Below are 16,163 nucleotides of genomic sequence, written 5' to 3'. Positions count from 1 at the left end.
CTTCTAAGTGCTCCAAAATACACGTTAATTTTACGAATCACACGTATTTCAAAACTAGCGAAATAGTATCGACGAGAGATCTTGAATACTGAATGTAATAAACACTGGTTCATGATTTGGGGGATTTCTGTTGTTTTTTATTACAGTCAATTCTTTTCTTACCAAAAATTTCTAAATACGAATCAGATTACAATACGTTTAAATTTTGACATTTGTGCAGCCGTTTCTGTGTTTAAGGCAGCTAACATCATTCTCATGTCAGTTAAAAGATGTGAAATTTCCGTAAACAGTCACAGCCAGGCTTGAAGATAAGAAGTGAATTTTACTGTCACTGTGCATCTATGACTTTCCCACTGACTAGTTTCTGAATCCTTCGCAATGTAAAACAGAGAAAAATCTAATTCGTCAAAAATACGATTGATGAGCATATAGCGGCACTACCGCTCTCAATAGGTTGTTTGTTGATAACCAAAGCCCACGACGCACAGTGGGGCGATTTCATACAATTGCTAGTCAAGCAAAAATATGATTTCAAAATAAAAAAATGCGTGCCTTTCACGTTATTGCAGTAGATGCACTTCCTGGATACGCTCATGGCGGTGGATGGAATGTCGAGTTCGGGCGATGGATGTTCATGCTTCATAAGCAAAATTATATAAAACAAAAATTTGAGAAAAGCTGTAAAAAGTAGGAAATAGGTTCTATCGCAAGCGATTCCCTACTGTGCGGTGTCTGTCAATCTTGAAATAATATAAACGAACTACATTATCAGTTCACTGTGCTAGCTCGGGCTGATCCCTTGATCAGTTTAAAGCGAACCATTAAACAACTAACAACATGTGTTCGACGGCAAACTCAAACACGGAAGAGCGAATGTTCACTTTGCTCGAGGAAACCGGGTCAATAGGTCAGGTTATAGAGGAAATCCTTAAAGCACCCGCTGCGGAAGATCCGTTTCATGTACTCAATCTGGACGATATTGTTTGGAAACACCTGAACTGGCTACACCAGTTACCACGTGTCAAACCGTTCTACGCGGTCAAGTGTAACGATGATCGAGCGATTCTAGAAACGTTAGCTGCGCTGGGAACTGGATTCGATTGTGCTTCCAAGGGTGAAATCGACCGTGTGCTGAAAATGGGAGTTGATCCTCAGTCAAGAATTATCTACGCCCATCCGATCAAGTCGAAGAAGTCTCTTCGATACGCACGAGCCAAAGCGGTTAGTATGATGACGTTCGATAACGAGCTGGAACTCATAAAAATTGCGGAGGTCTATCCGGATGCTCGGTTGGTTCTCCGGATTCGACATGACTCGGACAAAGCTTTGGTGCCACTGGGGAAGAAGTTCGGCTGCGATGCTGAGATGGATGGACCGGAACTGATCCGGAAAGCAAAGGAGTTGAACCTCTCGGTGGTTGGTGTTAGTTTTCATGTCGGTTGTGGAAGCTTAGATGCAGAAAGTTTTTTTAGGGCCATCAGCGCAGCTAAGGTCTTGTTCGATTATGCCAAAACAGTTGGATTCTGTTTAACGCTTCTGGACCTTGGTGGAGGGTTTCCTGGAGATGCCGAAAAGCCAATAGATGAATTTGCGACGGCAGTGAACAACGCACTGGATGAGTTTTTCCCCGATTTAGATGGAATCGAGGTGATTGCTGAACCGGGAAGATACTACGTGGCATCCGCGGTTCGGTTGCTCACGGTGGTTCAGGGCATGAAGATTATCAGGGATCCAACCGATAAGACTAGAATCTGCCACATAATGTACTATCTGAACGATGGAGTTTATGGAACACTGTTCGATTGGGTTAGTCTACGAGCGATTTGCGATCTGCAACGTGTTATGCCGATAATAACCGCGCAGAAGCAAGGCCTACCTCGCTTCAAATCAACGGTATGGGGGCCAACTTGCGATGCCACAGACATCATTTGTGAAAATGTAGATTTTCCAGAGCACAGTGTAGGAGAGTATGTGCTGTTTGAGAACATTGGAGCCTATGGTATGACATTTGCGACTAATTTCAACGGTTTCCCGAAGCCTGGCATGAGGGTTTATGTTCGACGCAATACATGGTAACAAAATTGATCGATATTACTATTACTTTTAATGAAGTATCGTTTTGTGATTTTAGGTGTGCTTTGAAAGCCTTGAAAACTATCGATTGGAAGCTAAAGACTGTCGAATATTTGCAAAAGCATCTGCAGATAAACAATTAACTTCATCTCCTTCTTCGTAGCCGTTAGTGTTGCAAGATAGCGATAGTGAACCGTAAACTGCCCGGATACGCATTAATCTTTACACAATAATCTCAATAATCTTTTTTTTTTTTTTTATTACAAGCTTCTCGGCAATTTATTGGTTTAGTTAGCCCTAATAGACTTCTTTTATCAATAATGCATGTTCGAATTAAAAGACAAAAAAAGAGTATCAAATACCATCCGTCCCTGAATTTATTTTTTTTTATTCTCGCTTATTTTTCCGTCGGTCTATTTCCGCCACTGCACAGTGGGGAATCGCTGGCCATCAACCCAAAAATGAAAATGCGAATTTCATTTCAATTATATTTTTCCTATAGTTGTATACTATTGAAGTGTCAGAATACAAATTTTTAGAGCAATACGACAAAATTTGAATTTTCTATGATTTTTCAAAGTGTAGTGAGTCAGCGTTTTTCGTCGTTTTTCTTGAAAAAAAATGCAATGTTGCGAAATTTGCTGGAGCCTCAGGGGTAACTTGTATCTTGATGACGTCTAAGGAAAAGTTGTCTGTAAAATAGTGGAAAATAAATCCTCATCATTGGATAATGTATAATCTCATTGTAATACTCAAAAAAATTAGTCGGAATCAAAAAATTTCGTATTTTTTGCATAAAACAGCGTTTTAAGTTTAGACGGCAGGGTTTGGCACTATTGGCACTAGTTTTAAACGATTGCTTAGAAAAAATGCTTTCAAAAGCATCTAGTCCGATCCTGCGCAGAGTTGCGCAGAGTACCCTTCTTTCGAAGCGAAACAACAAGTGTTCGGCACATATCGGATTTTAAAAATGTAAATTTGAATTGCACACTGCAAACAGTCAACAGAATAATAAATGGCTCGTATTAGTCTGATAACAACAACGTTTTCAAACATGTTTCAGTATGATTAATCACACTGTTTTCATATTAACAAGTTTAACCCATCGATATTCCGATGTTTAACGCAGTATCAAAAACTAATCATTGTTTATGTTTCGTATCACCAGCACTGAGTACCAAAATCATAACTTAAGTTTGTATCATACCAGTCACAAGTAGAAACAATCGTTTAAACACAAACTATGACATAATAAATCGCCTGATAATTTCTACAGAACAAATAGTGAATTATTATTTTGACGTTAGAAACTGCATTATGAAAACTCTCCTTGAAGATATCAAAACCGTATTGAAAATGAACACAAAAATGAAGATGAAGGTGGAAGTGAATAAAAAGAAGAATGTTATCGCAATTTAATATAGTCACCTTGAAAAAACTAAGCCAAAGTAATTTTCATTACGAAGCATATTTTTTAATTGTTTTTTTTTTATTTTCCTAATAACTAAATAATAAATTTGTGTTTTTTTTATGGCATATGAAAGTCTTTCAAGCATCATGCATTGTGTTCTCCAAAAAATTGAATCCGACGAAAAATTTTCCTCATATGATATATATGAAAAACATGAAAATTCCCCTGGCGTCAAAAATACACATTTTCATGCAAAAATAACATCAAATTCGGACTCAGCGTCCCTAAATTATAAATAAAACATGTGTTTTCCATTATTTGAAGACATTTTTTTGCTTGGCCAGCATTTGTATGGAGTCGCCCCACTGTGCACTGTTGTGGCCAATCACCGACGCCCAGGGAGGCGACTCCACACACCCAGGACCCTAACTCACGACCCGTTTATTAACGGACCGGCGCCAACGGCTTTACTACCTCATGCGATGGAAGGCGTGATATCCCAGAGATTTTTCGCCTCAGAAAATCTCCCGGTGTCGGCTAGGATTGAATCTAGACCAGTTGGGTTGGTTGTGAGTGGATCACGCCAGCTCACAACCATCGACACCTATGTCGGCGGTGGGATTCGAACCCAGGCGTCGAGCGTGGTTGGCGGAGACAGTACCAACCACACTAGGCCCCCGCTCATCCGTCCCTAAATTAACGTCGAAACAAGAAACATTGCGCAAATGCATTTTATAGTTCTAGCCGAGCGGCACAAAAGTCTCGGTAAAAAGTTGAAGGTGAACCATTTCAAAAGCGAAAATCTTTCGGTTTCACCTGTATTCGACTATGATTTTAAGTAATTTTACAGGTCACTCTCAATGGCTCCATTTAAAACACTTTATTGCAGTTTGTATGACTTATAGGAATGAACGACGTTGGCGGCCATTTTAGTAAAAAAGAATGTGTTTCAAAATCAATTCAAAATCAGTATTTGAAAAATATAAAAGTTTTAAATTATAGAATTATAAAAATTTAGAAACCGAAAAACGGTTACCAGCCCACGCGAAACAGACCCACACCATAACACTTTCCCCTCCGAGCTTAATCGTTGCCATGGATATGGCACCCCTACAGCTCTCCGCCGGATTTGCGCCACGATTTCGAACTTCGATTCGTCCGTCCGGAGACTCGTTTTCCAATACTACATTGATTTGTCTGCGTGTTCCTCGGCAAATTTCAACCGCTTCGCCTTATATGTCTTGCTGATGAATGGCCGCTTCCGTGCAATCTTGCTTTTTCATTAGATTGTTCACCTTCCAAGCTAGGGAAAAAATCTTAGGGGGCTGGATCCGCTGAACAGGATACGTGAGGAAGCAATACAAAATTCAATTAATTGAGATTTGCCGATGCAATAACGCATGGGTAAACTAGTCAGCCTATACACCAGAGAGACGCTGAGACACTCACCGTTAAGGCAACTGTCAACATCAAAACGGGCGAGCTATATAATTTTGCATTGCCGTTATCCGTTTTGATGTTGACAGTTGCCTTAACGGTGAGTGTCTTGTCATTTCTCTAATATACAGGTACAGGTAGGGTAAACTAGTGCATTAACGTTTACAATATTAAATGGACAAAAAATGTTGATTTTTTGGGGTTGCCTTCACACGCACTGACGAGACTTCCTAAGCAGCATCAATCATAGTAATCCATAAGTTAGCAGAAAAAAATTGACAGCTTTTTCAGTCGAACCCTAATTGTGATTTGTGATAATTCGTTAAGAAGTGTGCGCCGCTTCGAAAACGTTCATTATCCGGCACTTTGTGGACGCGGGATTCGTCTGTTCCGGTCTGATCTACAACATCTTGGCACCATTAGACAACAATCAGAGCATCGAAAGAAAGCCTGGTTCCGGAGAGTCGACAAGACAACAAAAATCTCTTAGGAGAAAAACCGAAGAAGTGGCTACATCGCTGCGTGCGCTTGGCCGGGAGGTCGGTGCTACCGGTCAAACAGTGAAAAAGTACCTGGCGCACATGGATATACATGTCAGGAAGCAGGCAATGAAGGAGCGGCAGCGGCTGAATGAGATGATCAAGTCAATTTTCCCGGCGAATCGCGACGTGGCGGTGGTGATGGACGACGAGACCTGTCTTACCCTGGATGGCAACAACTGGCAGGGCACTTCATATTTTACTTCCCCTACGAAGGAAGTGACCTTCGAGGTGAAGTTCATTTCACACACTATGCTTCCCAAGAGCGTGCTACTGTGGCTAACAATCAACGAGAAGAGGGATGTCAAAGCCGTGGACGGGGAAATTCATAGTACGGAGTACCTGCCGGAACAAGCCAGTCGTCGTAGGTTCGAGGCTCGGCTTGGGAGAGCCTGTTAGTGTCAGTAGGATCGTAGCGCTAGCCCCGCAATTGTCCTGTACACTTAACAGTTGGCCGCGAAGTCTGTGTATGATAAACAGAGAGTTGAGTTCCGAATCGGAATGTAGCACCAAGGCTTTTACCTGCCGGAAGTTGTGTTGTTCATTTGAATTGACCGTTATTTTGATCCACGAAAATAAATTTCGTGTTACGTCTGTTTGTCTGTGCCATAAGGGAGTTGACGAGGTATTCTGGTCGTATCTGGCGTTGGCCCACTATTCGAAGCGGTCGTTGGAGGTGAAGATGGAGCGGCTGAATATCAATGTGATACCCATATCGGCGAACCCGCCCAACACTCCCCGCCCGCGTCTCATTCAGAATTTCACGGTTATCTTGAAGCGTAACATCTATTCCAACGATTTTAACGCGAAAACTGAATAGGAATTGATAAATTGATAAATAGAAAGAAGAAAGAGCCTACACGCATGTTTTCCCCGGCAATGGCGAATGTTGTGGTTAACTACCAGAAGACTGCTCTTAAGGGCGTAGATTTTTTTTGCAAGTAAACTAATATAATTACCTGCTATGGGAAATTTATCAAACTCAATTATCTGTCTTAGTTTCCCATCAATATCCGAAAAAACCCAAAAGTCTCTCCGGAAGACCTTTCCGAATATGAAAATATTTTTATGATGTGGCACAAGTGAAAAGGACGGCCATAACTGTGCACGCCGTTTGAGTTGTTAGCGACGAACCGCCCTGCGAAATTGTTCATAAGTCCTCAGAAGTACCTGCAGCGCCATTTTTGGACTTGGTGTTACCAATTTGTTCAGTGATATTTCCAACAAGATACGTACCAATGATAAAAAAGTGTGTTTCGATGCCCTGTTACAGAGCGTGCATGCAATGGAAACCTCTTTGTAGACTGAGCTCGACAGTTGAAAAGCTCGGGATTGAGGTGAAAATAACATGAAAAATCATAAGCACCGTAACGAAGCTTGAATAATGAATTCACTATCATGTTATTGAACATTATTATAAATTAGTGAGAAACATTAATATAAAAATCAAAGTTTAGAAGATAACACACCAAGCATAAAATTACATATAAGTTCAGCAAGTACTGTATTTCTCTATCGCTGAAGATACAAGGTTTCGAATAATTATCATCCTATTACAAGGGCTACAAGTTAAATCAGGTGATGCGTATGCCAGCTGTTAAAATTTTACCAAAATATTCTACACAGCTTCGGCGGCAGATTTCCGAGTTATTTGTGACTAATTTGCACGAATTTGTCAACGCCACAAACGTCACACTACCGCGTGTACCTACAACCAGAACGACAGTCCGCTGCAAATCAGACCGGGAAAGCCTCACACTGTTGTGGGAGTGTGCGCTGCTTGGGCGCATGTTGTGACTTTGCTACCATTATCGGCAGGTTATTCGTACCGTAGGAAACTAGCTCCATTGCAACTTTCATAAATTTCAGCTTCCAAAACTTTCCATAATAATTTTATTAGGATTCAATACCGAAACTGTAAATGGGTTAACCAAGTTGAAAACTCGACGAAACAAATAAACGTACGTCACTTTAATTTTGGTTTGAGTTATTCTGGTAGTACTCTCCTTTATAGACCGACAATAAATTGTTTTCGGTTTGGACTAATTTCATCAACTATATTCAGGCAACTGAGAAACAGAATTTTTAAACATTATGGAATGTGTGCAACCAACATTCTCAGTTTTTCTACATCGAACTAAGGAATGTTGATTTATGTACAGTATGAAAGCCTCCTGCTAACCACTAGACACTGTACATTGTAATAGCAATCCCCTATTTACAGCTGGGAGTAGGTTACGCCTTCACATTAATCTTACAGACTATCTCCATTTACATAATTAATTAGTTTTGTCTCGGTAAGGCATAAGCCAACAGGGTTGCAGCGGGCTAAAAATCTCCAACATTTATTATGTGGATAGCTGTACCACCTATTAATCCATCAAGAATGCTTTGTGGTTTTCTTGTTCAAGAACGGTAGTTACTTGAAGGTTAATGATGGACATTGAAAGAAGTTCCACAATTTCCATTTTAAAAGACAGTTTTTTTAAAGAAATTACTGAAAGTTAAATCGCTTAGTATCCCAACCCTCTCCACATTTTATCACACAGAATAAATACTGCTATCGACAACATAATGTTTCACGAACAATTAGATTCACACTACATTCTGAACATAATTAACCGCATCAACGATACAAAATTACACCAAACAAGTGCATCACAATGTGTACAGTCTTGTTCCGATTTGAGCAGTTCCCTATTTGATCTGTCCCAAGTTGTTCATGATATTTTTTTATCTTGAGCACAGAGAAATTACTCAAAAGTTAAAGCGTCGGTTTCATGCAACACTGGCACAACTCAAAACTCAAAAAACTCAAAATGCATTTTTGGTTTTATGATAGCAAACGATGCCAAATAATAAAAAAATTGTTTCACACAAAACCCCGTTTCGAAATTCACAAAAACTCCAAAGTTATCTGTAGAAGTTTTGCTGCACAAATCGAAATTTCCCTATGACGTTAGTAAAAATAAGGTTTGAACTTGTACAACGTGCTTGTAATATGTGCATGATAGTTCCAAAAGTGTTGGCTAAAAATTGGAAATCCTAAAATTTTAAATTTTCTTGAAAATTAAAAAATAAATTTTCGACGCAAATTTTCAAACGCGTTTTTCTCGAAACTATGATTTTTGAGTTGTGCCAGTGTTGCACGAAACCGACGAAAGGATTAAGGTCGTAAATGATTATCGATATTTTCGAATATTCTGTTCCATTCTTTTTTCCGTAAATTTTAATAGTATTTTTGTGAAATTATGATTCAAAAAAATACCAAACCAGTGATTTCAAATAGGAAAACAAATAGAATAGAATATTACTTATTCTACAGAACAGTAGAATATTGGAACAGAATGCTAACTTTTGTTTTTTTTTTTTTATTCTCGCTTATTTTCCGTCGGTCTAGTTCCGCCACTGTTGTGGCCAATCACCGACGCCCAGGGAGGCGACTCCACACCCAGGACCCTAACTCACGACCCGTTTATCAACGGACCGGCGCCAACGGCTTTACTTCCTCATGCGATGGAAGGCGTGATCCCAGAGATTTTTCGCCTCAGAAAATCTTCCGGTGTCGGCTAGGATTGAATCTAGACCAGTTGGGTTGGCTGTGAGTGGATCACGCCACCTCACAACCATCGACACCTATGTCGGCGGTGGGATTCGAGAACCCAGGCGTCGAGCGTGGTTGGCGGAGACGTTACCAACCACACTAGGCCCCCGCTCTACTGCTAACTTTTGTTGACTCATGGTTAATTTTCCAGGTTTTTTTTAATTCTGGTGATAGTTTTCTCGGCATATCTCGGGAAAGTTGGCAACCCAGATTTGTTGACTTCAATTTCCTTGCTCAAACTCTATTTTGTCAGTCTAGAGCTCAACAAGAGGCTGCTAAAATCGGACACACACTGTATTCAAAAGCACCGAGCTTTTCCCCGCAAAAAATTATAAGCGGTAATTCGCATTAAACTGGCCTCGAGAACCATACATGCATATAAATAAATGCACAACATCAAATGTACTTGCGAAGTCAGTGAAAATTTTAGCTGGTTACTTCGATTCATAATATGCATAACATGAGCAGATGCGCTTATGTTAACAGTTTTGAGATGTTTATTCCCTGACGGTGGCAACATTGAAAATGCACATTTTCATCCCAAAATAATGCACGCGCGCTGCACATACATGGTTGAACATTCAGATAAAATGCTGGGCAATTACGACAGCATGTTGCCAATTTAATTTGAATAAGCAAGCAAGAATAAAGGGTTGTTGGAAAGAATAAAAAAATGTGGACATGGTCGGAATTTTAATGCATTGCTTTGACCACTGCAAAACAACTACAAGTTTAATCTAGATTGCTACTCTGAATTCTGAAGAAACACAGAGAAGCTTTGCTGCATTTAGCAAAAAAAATGGCTATCAACTAAAAAAACTCCAATAATCGGATCGGTAACCTTATCGGAAAGACAAACTATCTTGAAACAAAACAAAGAAAAAATCTTTTAATTTACTTTCTCGAACTTTCTTTTTCCTTGATAAAGTTGTAATTAATCTTCCTTAAGTTCTCCTCCCCTGCCCTGCGTGTCATGACTCTTTTTTATTATCCATTCACCAGCTGGATTGCAACTGAACTTGCAATAAAAAAGCATTCAGCTCAAGCGACGCCTAGCACCAGGGATACCAAATGTGCAGATTTGTCTGCAATACGCAGATTTTTGGAGTCCGTGTGCAGATTTTTATTGATTTGCAGATATTTGCAGTTTTTCCACGGTTTCTGCAGATTTTTGTCAGAGTCTTCTTATATTTGCGCAGATTTTCTTAAAATGTGTGCAGATTTTCACAGACTTTTGCCTGCGCGAGCGAATTTTTTTCGAGATTTTTTTTAGATTTCGAGCACATTTTTCCGGTTTTTCGAGCAGTTGCAGACATTTTTCAAAAACGTGTGGCATCTCTGCCTAGCACTGTGAATTCCAAGAGTCAGTGATAGATAATAAAAGACGAAACTAGTTTTCAGCATTGCGTTTACACGACCTTTCGGTGGTACTGCAATACTATTTTACTAAAAACTTTGATGTAAAGCAGGCCAAAGCTTTGCATAGCTTAAGCGTTTTGTACCAGACTTTTAAATTACAGTTACCATCAACGAACGCAGCCAACTGATTGAAACTGCTCGATTTTGTATCTTTGGATTGTTTTTAAAATTTTAAGTATTTGAAACCTAAACACTTCTGAACTTCTGAATTTTTCATAAAATTTAAATAATGCTGCTACAGGCGAAAGTGTTAGTTTTGTCATACATTCATGTACTCTATCATTTAAAGAAAAAAAGATTACTGTTTCCGCCCGGGATCGAACCGGGGGCCTTCCGCGTGTTAGGCGGATGTGATAACCACTACACCACGGAAACACATAGATAGCGAACTAGTATTGGCTGCTAATATTCTACAGTTTCACGATTGTATTAAAAACTATGATCTAATTTTCAATAAGCATAACATTCCAACAATTCATATTACATTTCGATCAATCAAGAAAACATATTTATTTAAAAACTCGAGACAAATATCGTCATCTCTTACGTGTCGAATCCCGCAAAATGTACGTCCAGATAGCATACTTTAGCAGCAGCAGTGTCCCAATGAAAGCTACCGGTTTCAAGACCTTCACCTTATCGCGGCAATGCCTTGCGTGTGGCAGTTCATCGTTCTCAGGCTTTAATTGTCATGCCAGCATCCGTTTGGTGTGAAATGCTCTTACTGAATGCGATTTATCGTGACCCACAGTTTGCGAGGAATTTTGCTTTGTATCTAGCAGTTCCGTTTTCTGGGAAGACTTCGTAGGAGGTGATTTTTCAACCTTACCACTCTCACCAGTACTGCTGCCGCTGCTAGTAACGCTAGCTGGTAAAATCTGAAATCTCACATTATTATCTTTCAGACGTTTTTGTGCGACATTTCCGACTTCCTTGGTGCTTTGTTCGATGCGAGTAGCAATTGACTCCTGTTTGGATTTTTCTCCATCCGGCGATATAACAACTCGAACCTCGTAGCTTTTTTTCAACCATTTTATAACGTGCTGTATCTTCGAGTTCAAGTCGTGCTCTGAAATGCGAGCGCTAATCGATAGTAATTTGTCTCCTTTGATAGCTGCTGCTTCTCTGTTCCGTTTCTTTTCTTCCCGACGCTTCAAATCTTCTGTCAAATATTCTGCACTAGTCATTAATCTGAAATAAGAAGACGTTGAATTTTTATAACAAAATCTTACCTAAACATAGGTACTTGTAAACCGGTCTTTGGGTCTTCAGTTCCAAATCCACCATTTTCACCAATTTGAGGTCTCTTCGCTTGGAGATTTTTTCAGCCTCTTCCAAACTCACTATCGACACGGATTGATCGGTACTGACTAGGGTCACTTTTGGCGATGTTTTGGGTTTTTTAGCCTTACCCGCTACCCCATCAGAGGCTCCAGCCGAAGGTGCTTTAGTGGAATACTGTGAATGCGTTGCCGGCAAGTGAGAACCGATAGAGCTAGCAAATGCAGGCCTAATTTGTACAGCAGTGCGAATCAACCTCCCCACAATGTTCATTATGATAGGATAATTTTCAATTCAAGCTAAAATTAAAAAAAAAAAACTTTTCATCTGTATATTCTAAAACGCAAAAGAATTCGTAAACTTATTTACAATTCACTTTCACTGGAGGAAGAAAATAACCGTGCTGTAAGATTTGACATTTCTATCAGTGCTTTGGAATAGTTGTACTAGATTGCAAGGAAGCACGCAGCCGCTGCTAGCAGCGGTAACGGAAGCAATGCCTGGAACTACAGGGTATTCCAGCATTTCTTTCCGAAAACTAATGAACTAATGATTTATTCCTATCGACAGTGCAGGACGAAAAACGACTTTAAAAGTACCATAGCGTGAAACTTCGATTAAAATGTATTTATTTTCATTATATACAACACACAATTTTGTTGTTCAACAGTTTGTTAAGGATTAGTTCAACCGAAATCCGCTTAATATATAAACATGAAAGCCGGTTTCCCCGTTAAAATCATTAGGATCATGCACATAGCACTCGTATACAAACCCCAGTACACACTTAGATGTTATCGCTGAGAACTCAACAGCTGATAAACTCAGCGAAATATTCTATAAATTCTCTACAATATCGGCAAATGAAAAAGTAATGCTTGCTGGTTTACGATAGATCGATATATTTGCCGAATGTTCGCCGAAATATATTGCTGACATCCGCAAAAAAAATCGCCGAATTCAGTCAGCTGTTTGGAAGTTTGCCAAGATAAAACAAGTGTGTAGTAGGACTGTTACCAAATACCATATACCAATACCAATAATACCAAATTACTGGTTATACCTTTTGTTGCTTTTGTTTATTATGTCAAATGATGCCATATGACAACATTGGGTTGATTCGGGTTGAGAGTACAGCTTCAATATTGAATAATTCTAGCTATTAACCTAAACAACTGTCACACTTAACTTATTTCGAACTTGTTGAACGAATCCGTTGACATTTTCAACGTGAAACGATGTTACATAATACTGTTAAAACTTTTCTATCACTAGTGAGATTGAATACTGTATTCACATATCTTTTCTCATTTGTTAAAATATTAATGATGCTGCAATTGGCTTATAAATATACTAATTATCATTATCGAAAACCATTGGAGAAACAAATAAAGGCTCATAAAATATCAAATATACAATGCATTCGATTAATCTTAGTTTTCGAAAACATTCTGGTTAGTAACATTGTTGTTATTACACTAAAAGTTTGCAACTTTTGTTTACGTAACATGAAGCACTTGAGCCAATTATCACATGGTTGCTTTGATATTAGATAAATCTAGATTTGACTAAAATTCCATATTTATAGGTAACTAACTGACGCGCTAACAAAGGCTTCACACGATAACAATCGTTCGCTCCAGTTACCGGGCGCAAATAGTCATTATCCAACACAGGTAGACATTCGGTGATGCTACTGTACACATCGTTTCAACGGTTTTAAGCCTGTACGAACACACTTATCCAGCTTCAGCTGTTCCCAGGCAGTCCTGCTGATATAAACAAAAACTCGAGGCTTTGCGAAGCCATTGAAGTTGGTCGCTAACGTCATACCGTAAGCTCCCATGTCATCGAAAACCAGGAAGTCTCCTATCTGTAGTTCTTCTAGCATCATACCTGAACAGATAATGTCCGTCGAATCACATGTTGGTCCCCAAAGCGTTGAAGGAAAGCGTTCAGTTTGTGACCTAACAAGTTGTCTATTTCCAGGAATTATAACGGGAGGATTTTGCCGTGGAAAGTACCAATCGAACGAACCAAACAGTCCATCGTTCAAGTAGTACATAAAGTCCGTTATAGATCCCTGCGAATTTCGGATGATTCTCTTCGACTGAACATTAGCAATTAAGGTCACAGCAGACGATACGTAATATCGGCCAGGCTCTGCAATCACCCGAACATTTGACTTCATCGGGAAAAAGCGCTGAAGTGCAAGGTTTATTGTTTTTGCATACGCATCAATAGGTTTATCATGTTCGCCGGGAAAACCTCCGCCAATATCCAGCAAACGCAGATCGTAGCCAATATCGCTAGCGTATTCAAACAATTTCCTCACGCATTTAATCGCACCATAGAAACAACCACTGTCATTGTTTCCGGAACCAATATGAAAGCTAATGCCAACCACAGACAAACCGAGCGATTTTGCGTATCCTAGCAATTGAGGCGCTTCATGCTCCGGGTCACAACCGAACTTTTTCCCCAGAGAGATTTGTGCATCTGGAGAGTCATATCGGATTCGCAAAACCAACGAGGAATCAGCATGCATTTGTTTGATCTTCTCCAACTCGACCTCCCCATCGAACGTCATCAAATCAACACCACAGCGTTTGGCATATGCAATCGAATCCATTGATTTTGCTGTATGAGCAAAAATAATCCTGCTAGGATCAGCACCTAGCTTCAGCATTCTCTCGATCTCCCCCTTGGATGCACAATCGAACCCTGCACCCAAAGCTACCAATGTCCGCAGTATAGCTGGATCATCATTGCACTTTACAGCATAGAATGGGTCCACACGTGGCAACTGCTGGCGCCAATTGCGATGTTTCCTGACGACGTCATCTAGATCGAGTATATGTATAGGATCGTCCAACGGACCACGCGCAACTACGGAATCGATCACGTCCTGCACCGACGTCCCGTCCTCGAGTAAATTATACCGAATCTTACGCATATCGAGGTCTACAACTGACGAACCGATCAAAACAACTAAGCCCTTGAACCCCGACGGTGTTCTTTATATAAGAAAAACCTCGTGAACTTTTCCGTGAGGGAAAATACCGATCTATTTATGAATGAACAGAGCACGCTTCACGAACCGCGATTATCCCTTGTTAACAGATTTCATAACATTCGGAAATTATTCGAGTCGCTTGTTGACAGCTTATCCATGATCAGCATCTCCCGTACCGGTAACAACGGAGTAGCAAAGCGATGCTGACCAGGTATTCCCACGCTACCGCAAACTCTCCCTTTCGCGAGATGATTCGTTTTGCCTACGACGCTGGCTGAGTCGACCGCGACCATAGAATGCAATTATTGGCAACAGGTCGTACCCTAGAGTCTGCGATCGATCGAGAGTGTACGCATAATCATTAGATAACACGAGCAGGCTAATTAAGCAATTATGAAATAGACTACAGATTTGTACCGGACGACGCATGATTAGTAATAATCGGTTCTGTTGCTATAAATATTAGGGTGGTTTACCGGTGCAACAAAAACCGGTAAAACCGGTAAAACCGATATTTTTTTCAATACCGACATACCGGTATTGAAGAGGCGATAGAACCGGTATTTTCGGTATTTTTTTCTTAAAATTCAAAAAAAATTAACACAATATTCCTAAATCATTGTAAAGCTAATGAATGCTACCTACTTAGGTAGGCTTCACAAATCACATGACGGTGTATATAATAAATACATTTAGACAGAAGCAACATTGAAAATTAATTTGTTCTTACCTATTCATCAAGGGGAATGGGAGCTCCGTAGCCGCAAGGTTACAGAGTCCGCTTTGGTGAGCGAGTGGTCGTGGGTTTGAATCTTAGTATAATCAGGCCAGTAGGTTGTCAGAGGACTTTTACCATGGGTTTATTCTCAGGCTCTCCATTACGTACCCTTCCTTCAATCTGAATTCTAAAGTTACCCCTGTTGACTCTCCTCCTAACAAAAATAAGTCCCTATTATAATAGAACTGGTGTGAGTAACATATGAAAGTTCTCTCCAGGGAATTGTAACTAGGCGATATTGTAAGGATGGACAGTGGTTCGGTATAGTAGAGCATTAAGTTTGAAACGAAAAGGTAATTACACACAAGCACTGATATGCATGATAAGCGTATCACTTACTTCAATAGTGTTACTACTAATAACATGAAGTGCGGAGTACAGAAAACACCTGGGCAATATCACAATAGATCTGAACTCTGGTCGCAGTGATGAGTCCACACAGCAAAAAAATCATCAATTTTATGTTTCCTTCTTGTTTGTTCTGCTTGGAATTAGACGATGAGTTTGTGTGTATTGATAATATGTCAAAAAACTTCATATCAATCAAGCAGAACTTTTATTTTCTAATAGAACAGCTAATCACTCTGTACACACTCATACATACA

General features: G+C 39.8%; 3 protein-coding genes and 1 non-coding gene across 4 annotated transcripts; 1 reads left to right on the top strand and 3 right to left on the bottom strand.

Moving 5' to 3' along the window:
* Positions 1–799: 799 nt before the first annotated feature.
* On the top strand, positions 800–2,449 carry LOC129722881 (ornithine decarboxylase-like). Its single transcript, XM_055676693.1, has 2 exons — positions 800–2,072; positions 2,132–2,449. The coding sequence occupies exons 1-2, from the start codon at positions 838–840 to the stop codon at positions 2,214–2,216; spliced, it is 1,320 nt and encodes a 439-aa protein (XP_055532668.1). The 5' UTR covers positions 800–837; the 3' UTR covers positions 2,217–2,449.
* Positions 2,450–10,785: 8,336 nt separating this feature from the next.
* On the bottom strand, positions 10,786–10,858 carry Trnav-aac (transfer RNA valine (anticodon AAC)). Its single transcript has one exon. It is a non-coding gene; the product is annotated as a tRNA-Val (tRNA).
* A 7-nt stretch (positions 10,859–10,865) lies between these two features.
* LOC129721848 (translation initiation factor IF-3) lies at positions 10,866–12,211 on the bottom strand. The gene is made up of 3 exons (XM_055674905.1): positions 12,134–12,211; positions 11,730–12,063; positions 10,866–11,674 (listed from the first exon to the last, which is right to left on the bottom strand). The coding sequence occupies exons 2-3, from the start codon at positions 12,035–12,037 to the stop codon at positions 11,173–11,175; spliced, it is 810 nt and encodes a 269-aa protein (XP_055530880.1). The 5' UTR covers positions 12,038–12,063; positions 12,134–12,211; the 3' UTR covers positions 10,866–11,172.
* A 191-nt stretch (positions 12,212–12,402) lies between these two features.
* On the bottom strand, positions 12,403–15,151 carry LOC129721847 (ornithine decarboxylase 1-like). Its single transcript, XM_055674904.1, has one exon. The coding sequence runs from the start codon at positions 14,718–14,720 to the stop codon at positions 13,458–13,460; it is 1,263 nt and encodes a 420-aa protein (XP_055530879.1). The 5' UTR covers positions 14,721–15,151; the 3' UTR covers positions 12,403–13,457.
* Between the last annotated feature and the right edge of the window lie 1,012 nt (positions 15,152–16,163).

Source organism: Wyeomyia smithii, chromosome 2 (genome assembly GCF_029784165.1).
Source record: "Wyeomyia smithii strain HCP4-BCI-WySm-NY-G18 chromosome 2, ASM2978416v1, whole genome shotgun sequence".
NCBI classification, from domain to species: Eukaryota; Metazoa; Arthropoda; class Insecta; order Diptera; family Culicidae; genus Wyeomyia; species Wyeomyia smithii.
Note: the sequence above shows the minus strand (reverse complement) of the source record. Positions and strands in the feature narration are given on the sequence as shown.

Excerpts from the sequence above, each read along its gene's own strand:
- LOC129721847 (XM_055674904.1), bottom strand. The coding sequence starts at position 14,720 with ATGCGTAAGATTCGGTATAATTTACTCGAGGACGGGACGTCGGTGCAG.
- LOC129722881 (XM_055676693.1), top strand. The coding sequence starts at position 838 with ATGTGTTCGACGGCAAACTCAAACACGGAAGAGCGAATGTTCACTTTG. Across the intron at positions 2,073-2,131 it reads TATGTTCGACGCAATACATG|GTGTGCTTTGAAAGCCTTGA; the intron begins GTAACAAAATTG and ends TTGTGATTTTAG.
- LOC129721848 (XM_055674905.1), bottom strand. The coding sequence starts at position 12,037 with ATGAACATTGTGGGGAGGTTGATTCGCACTGCTGTACAAATTAGGCCT. Across the intron at positions 11,675-11,729 it reads ACCCAAAGACCGGTTTACAA|ATTAATGACTAGTGCAGAAT; the intron begins GTACCTATGTTT and ends TTCTTATTTCAG.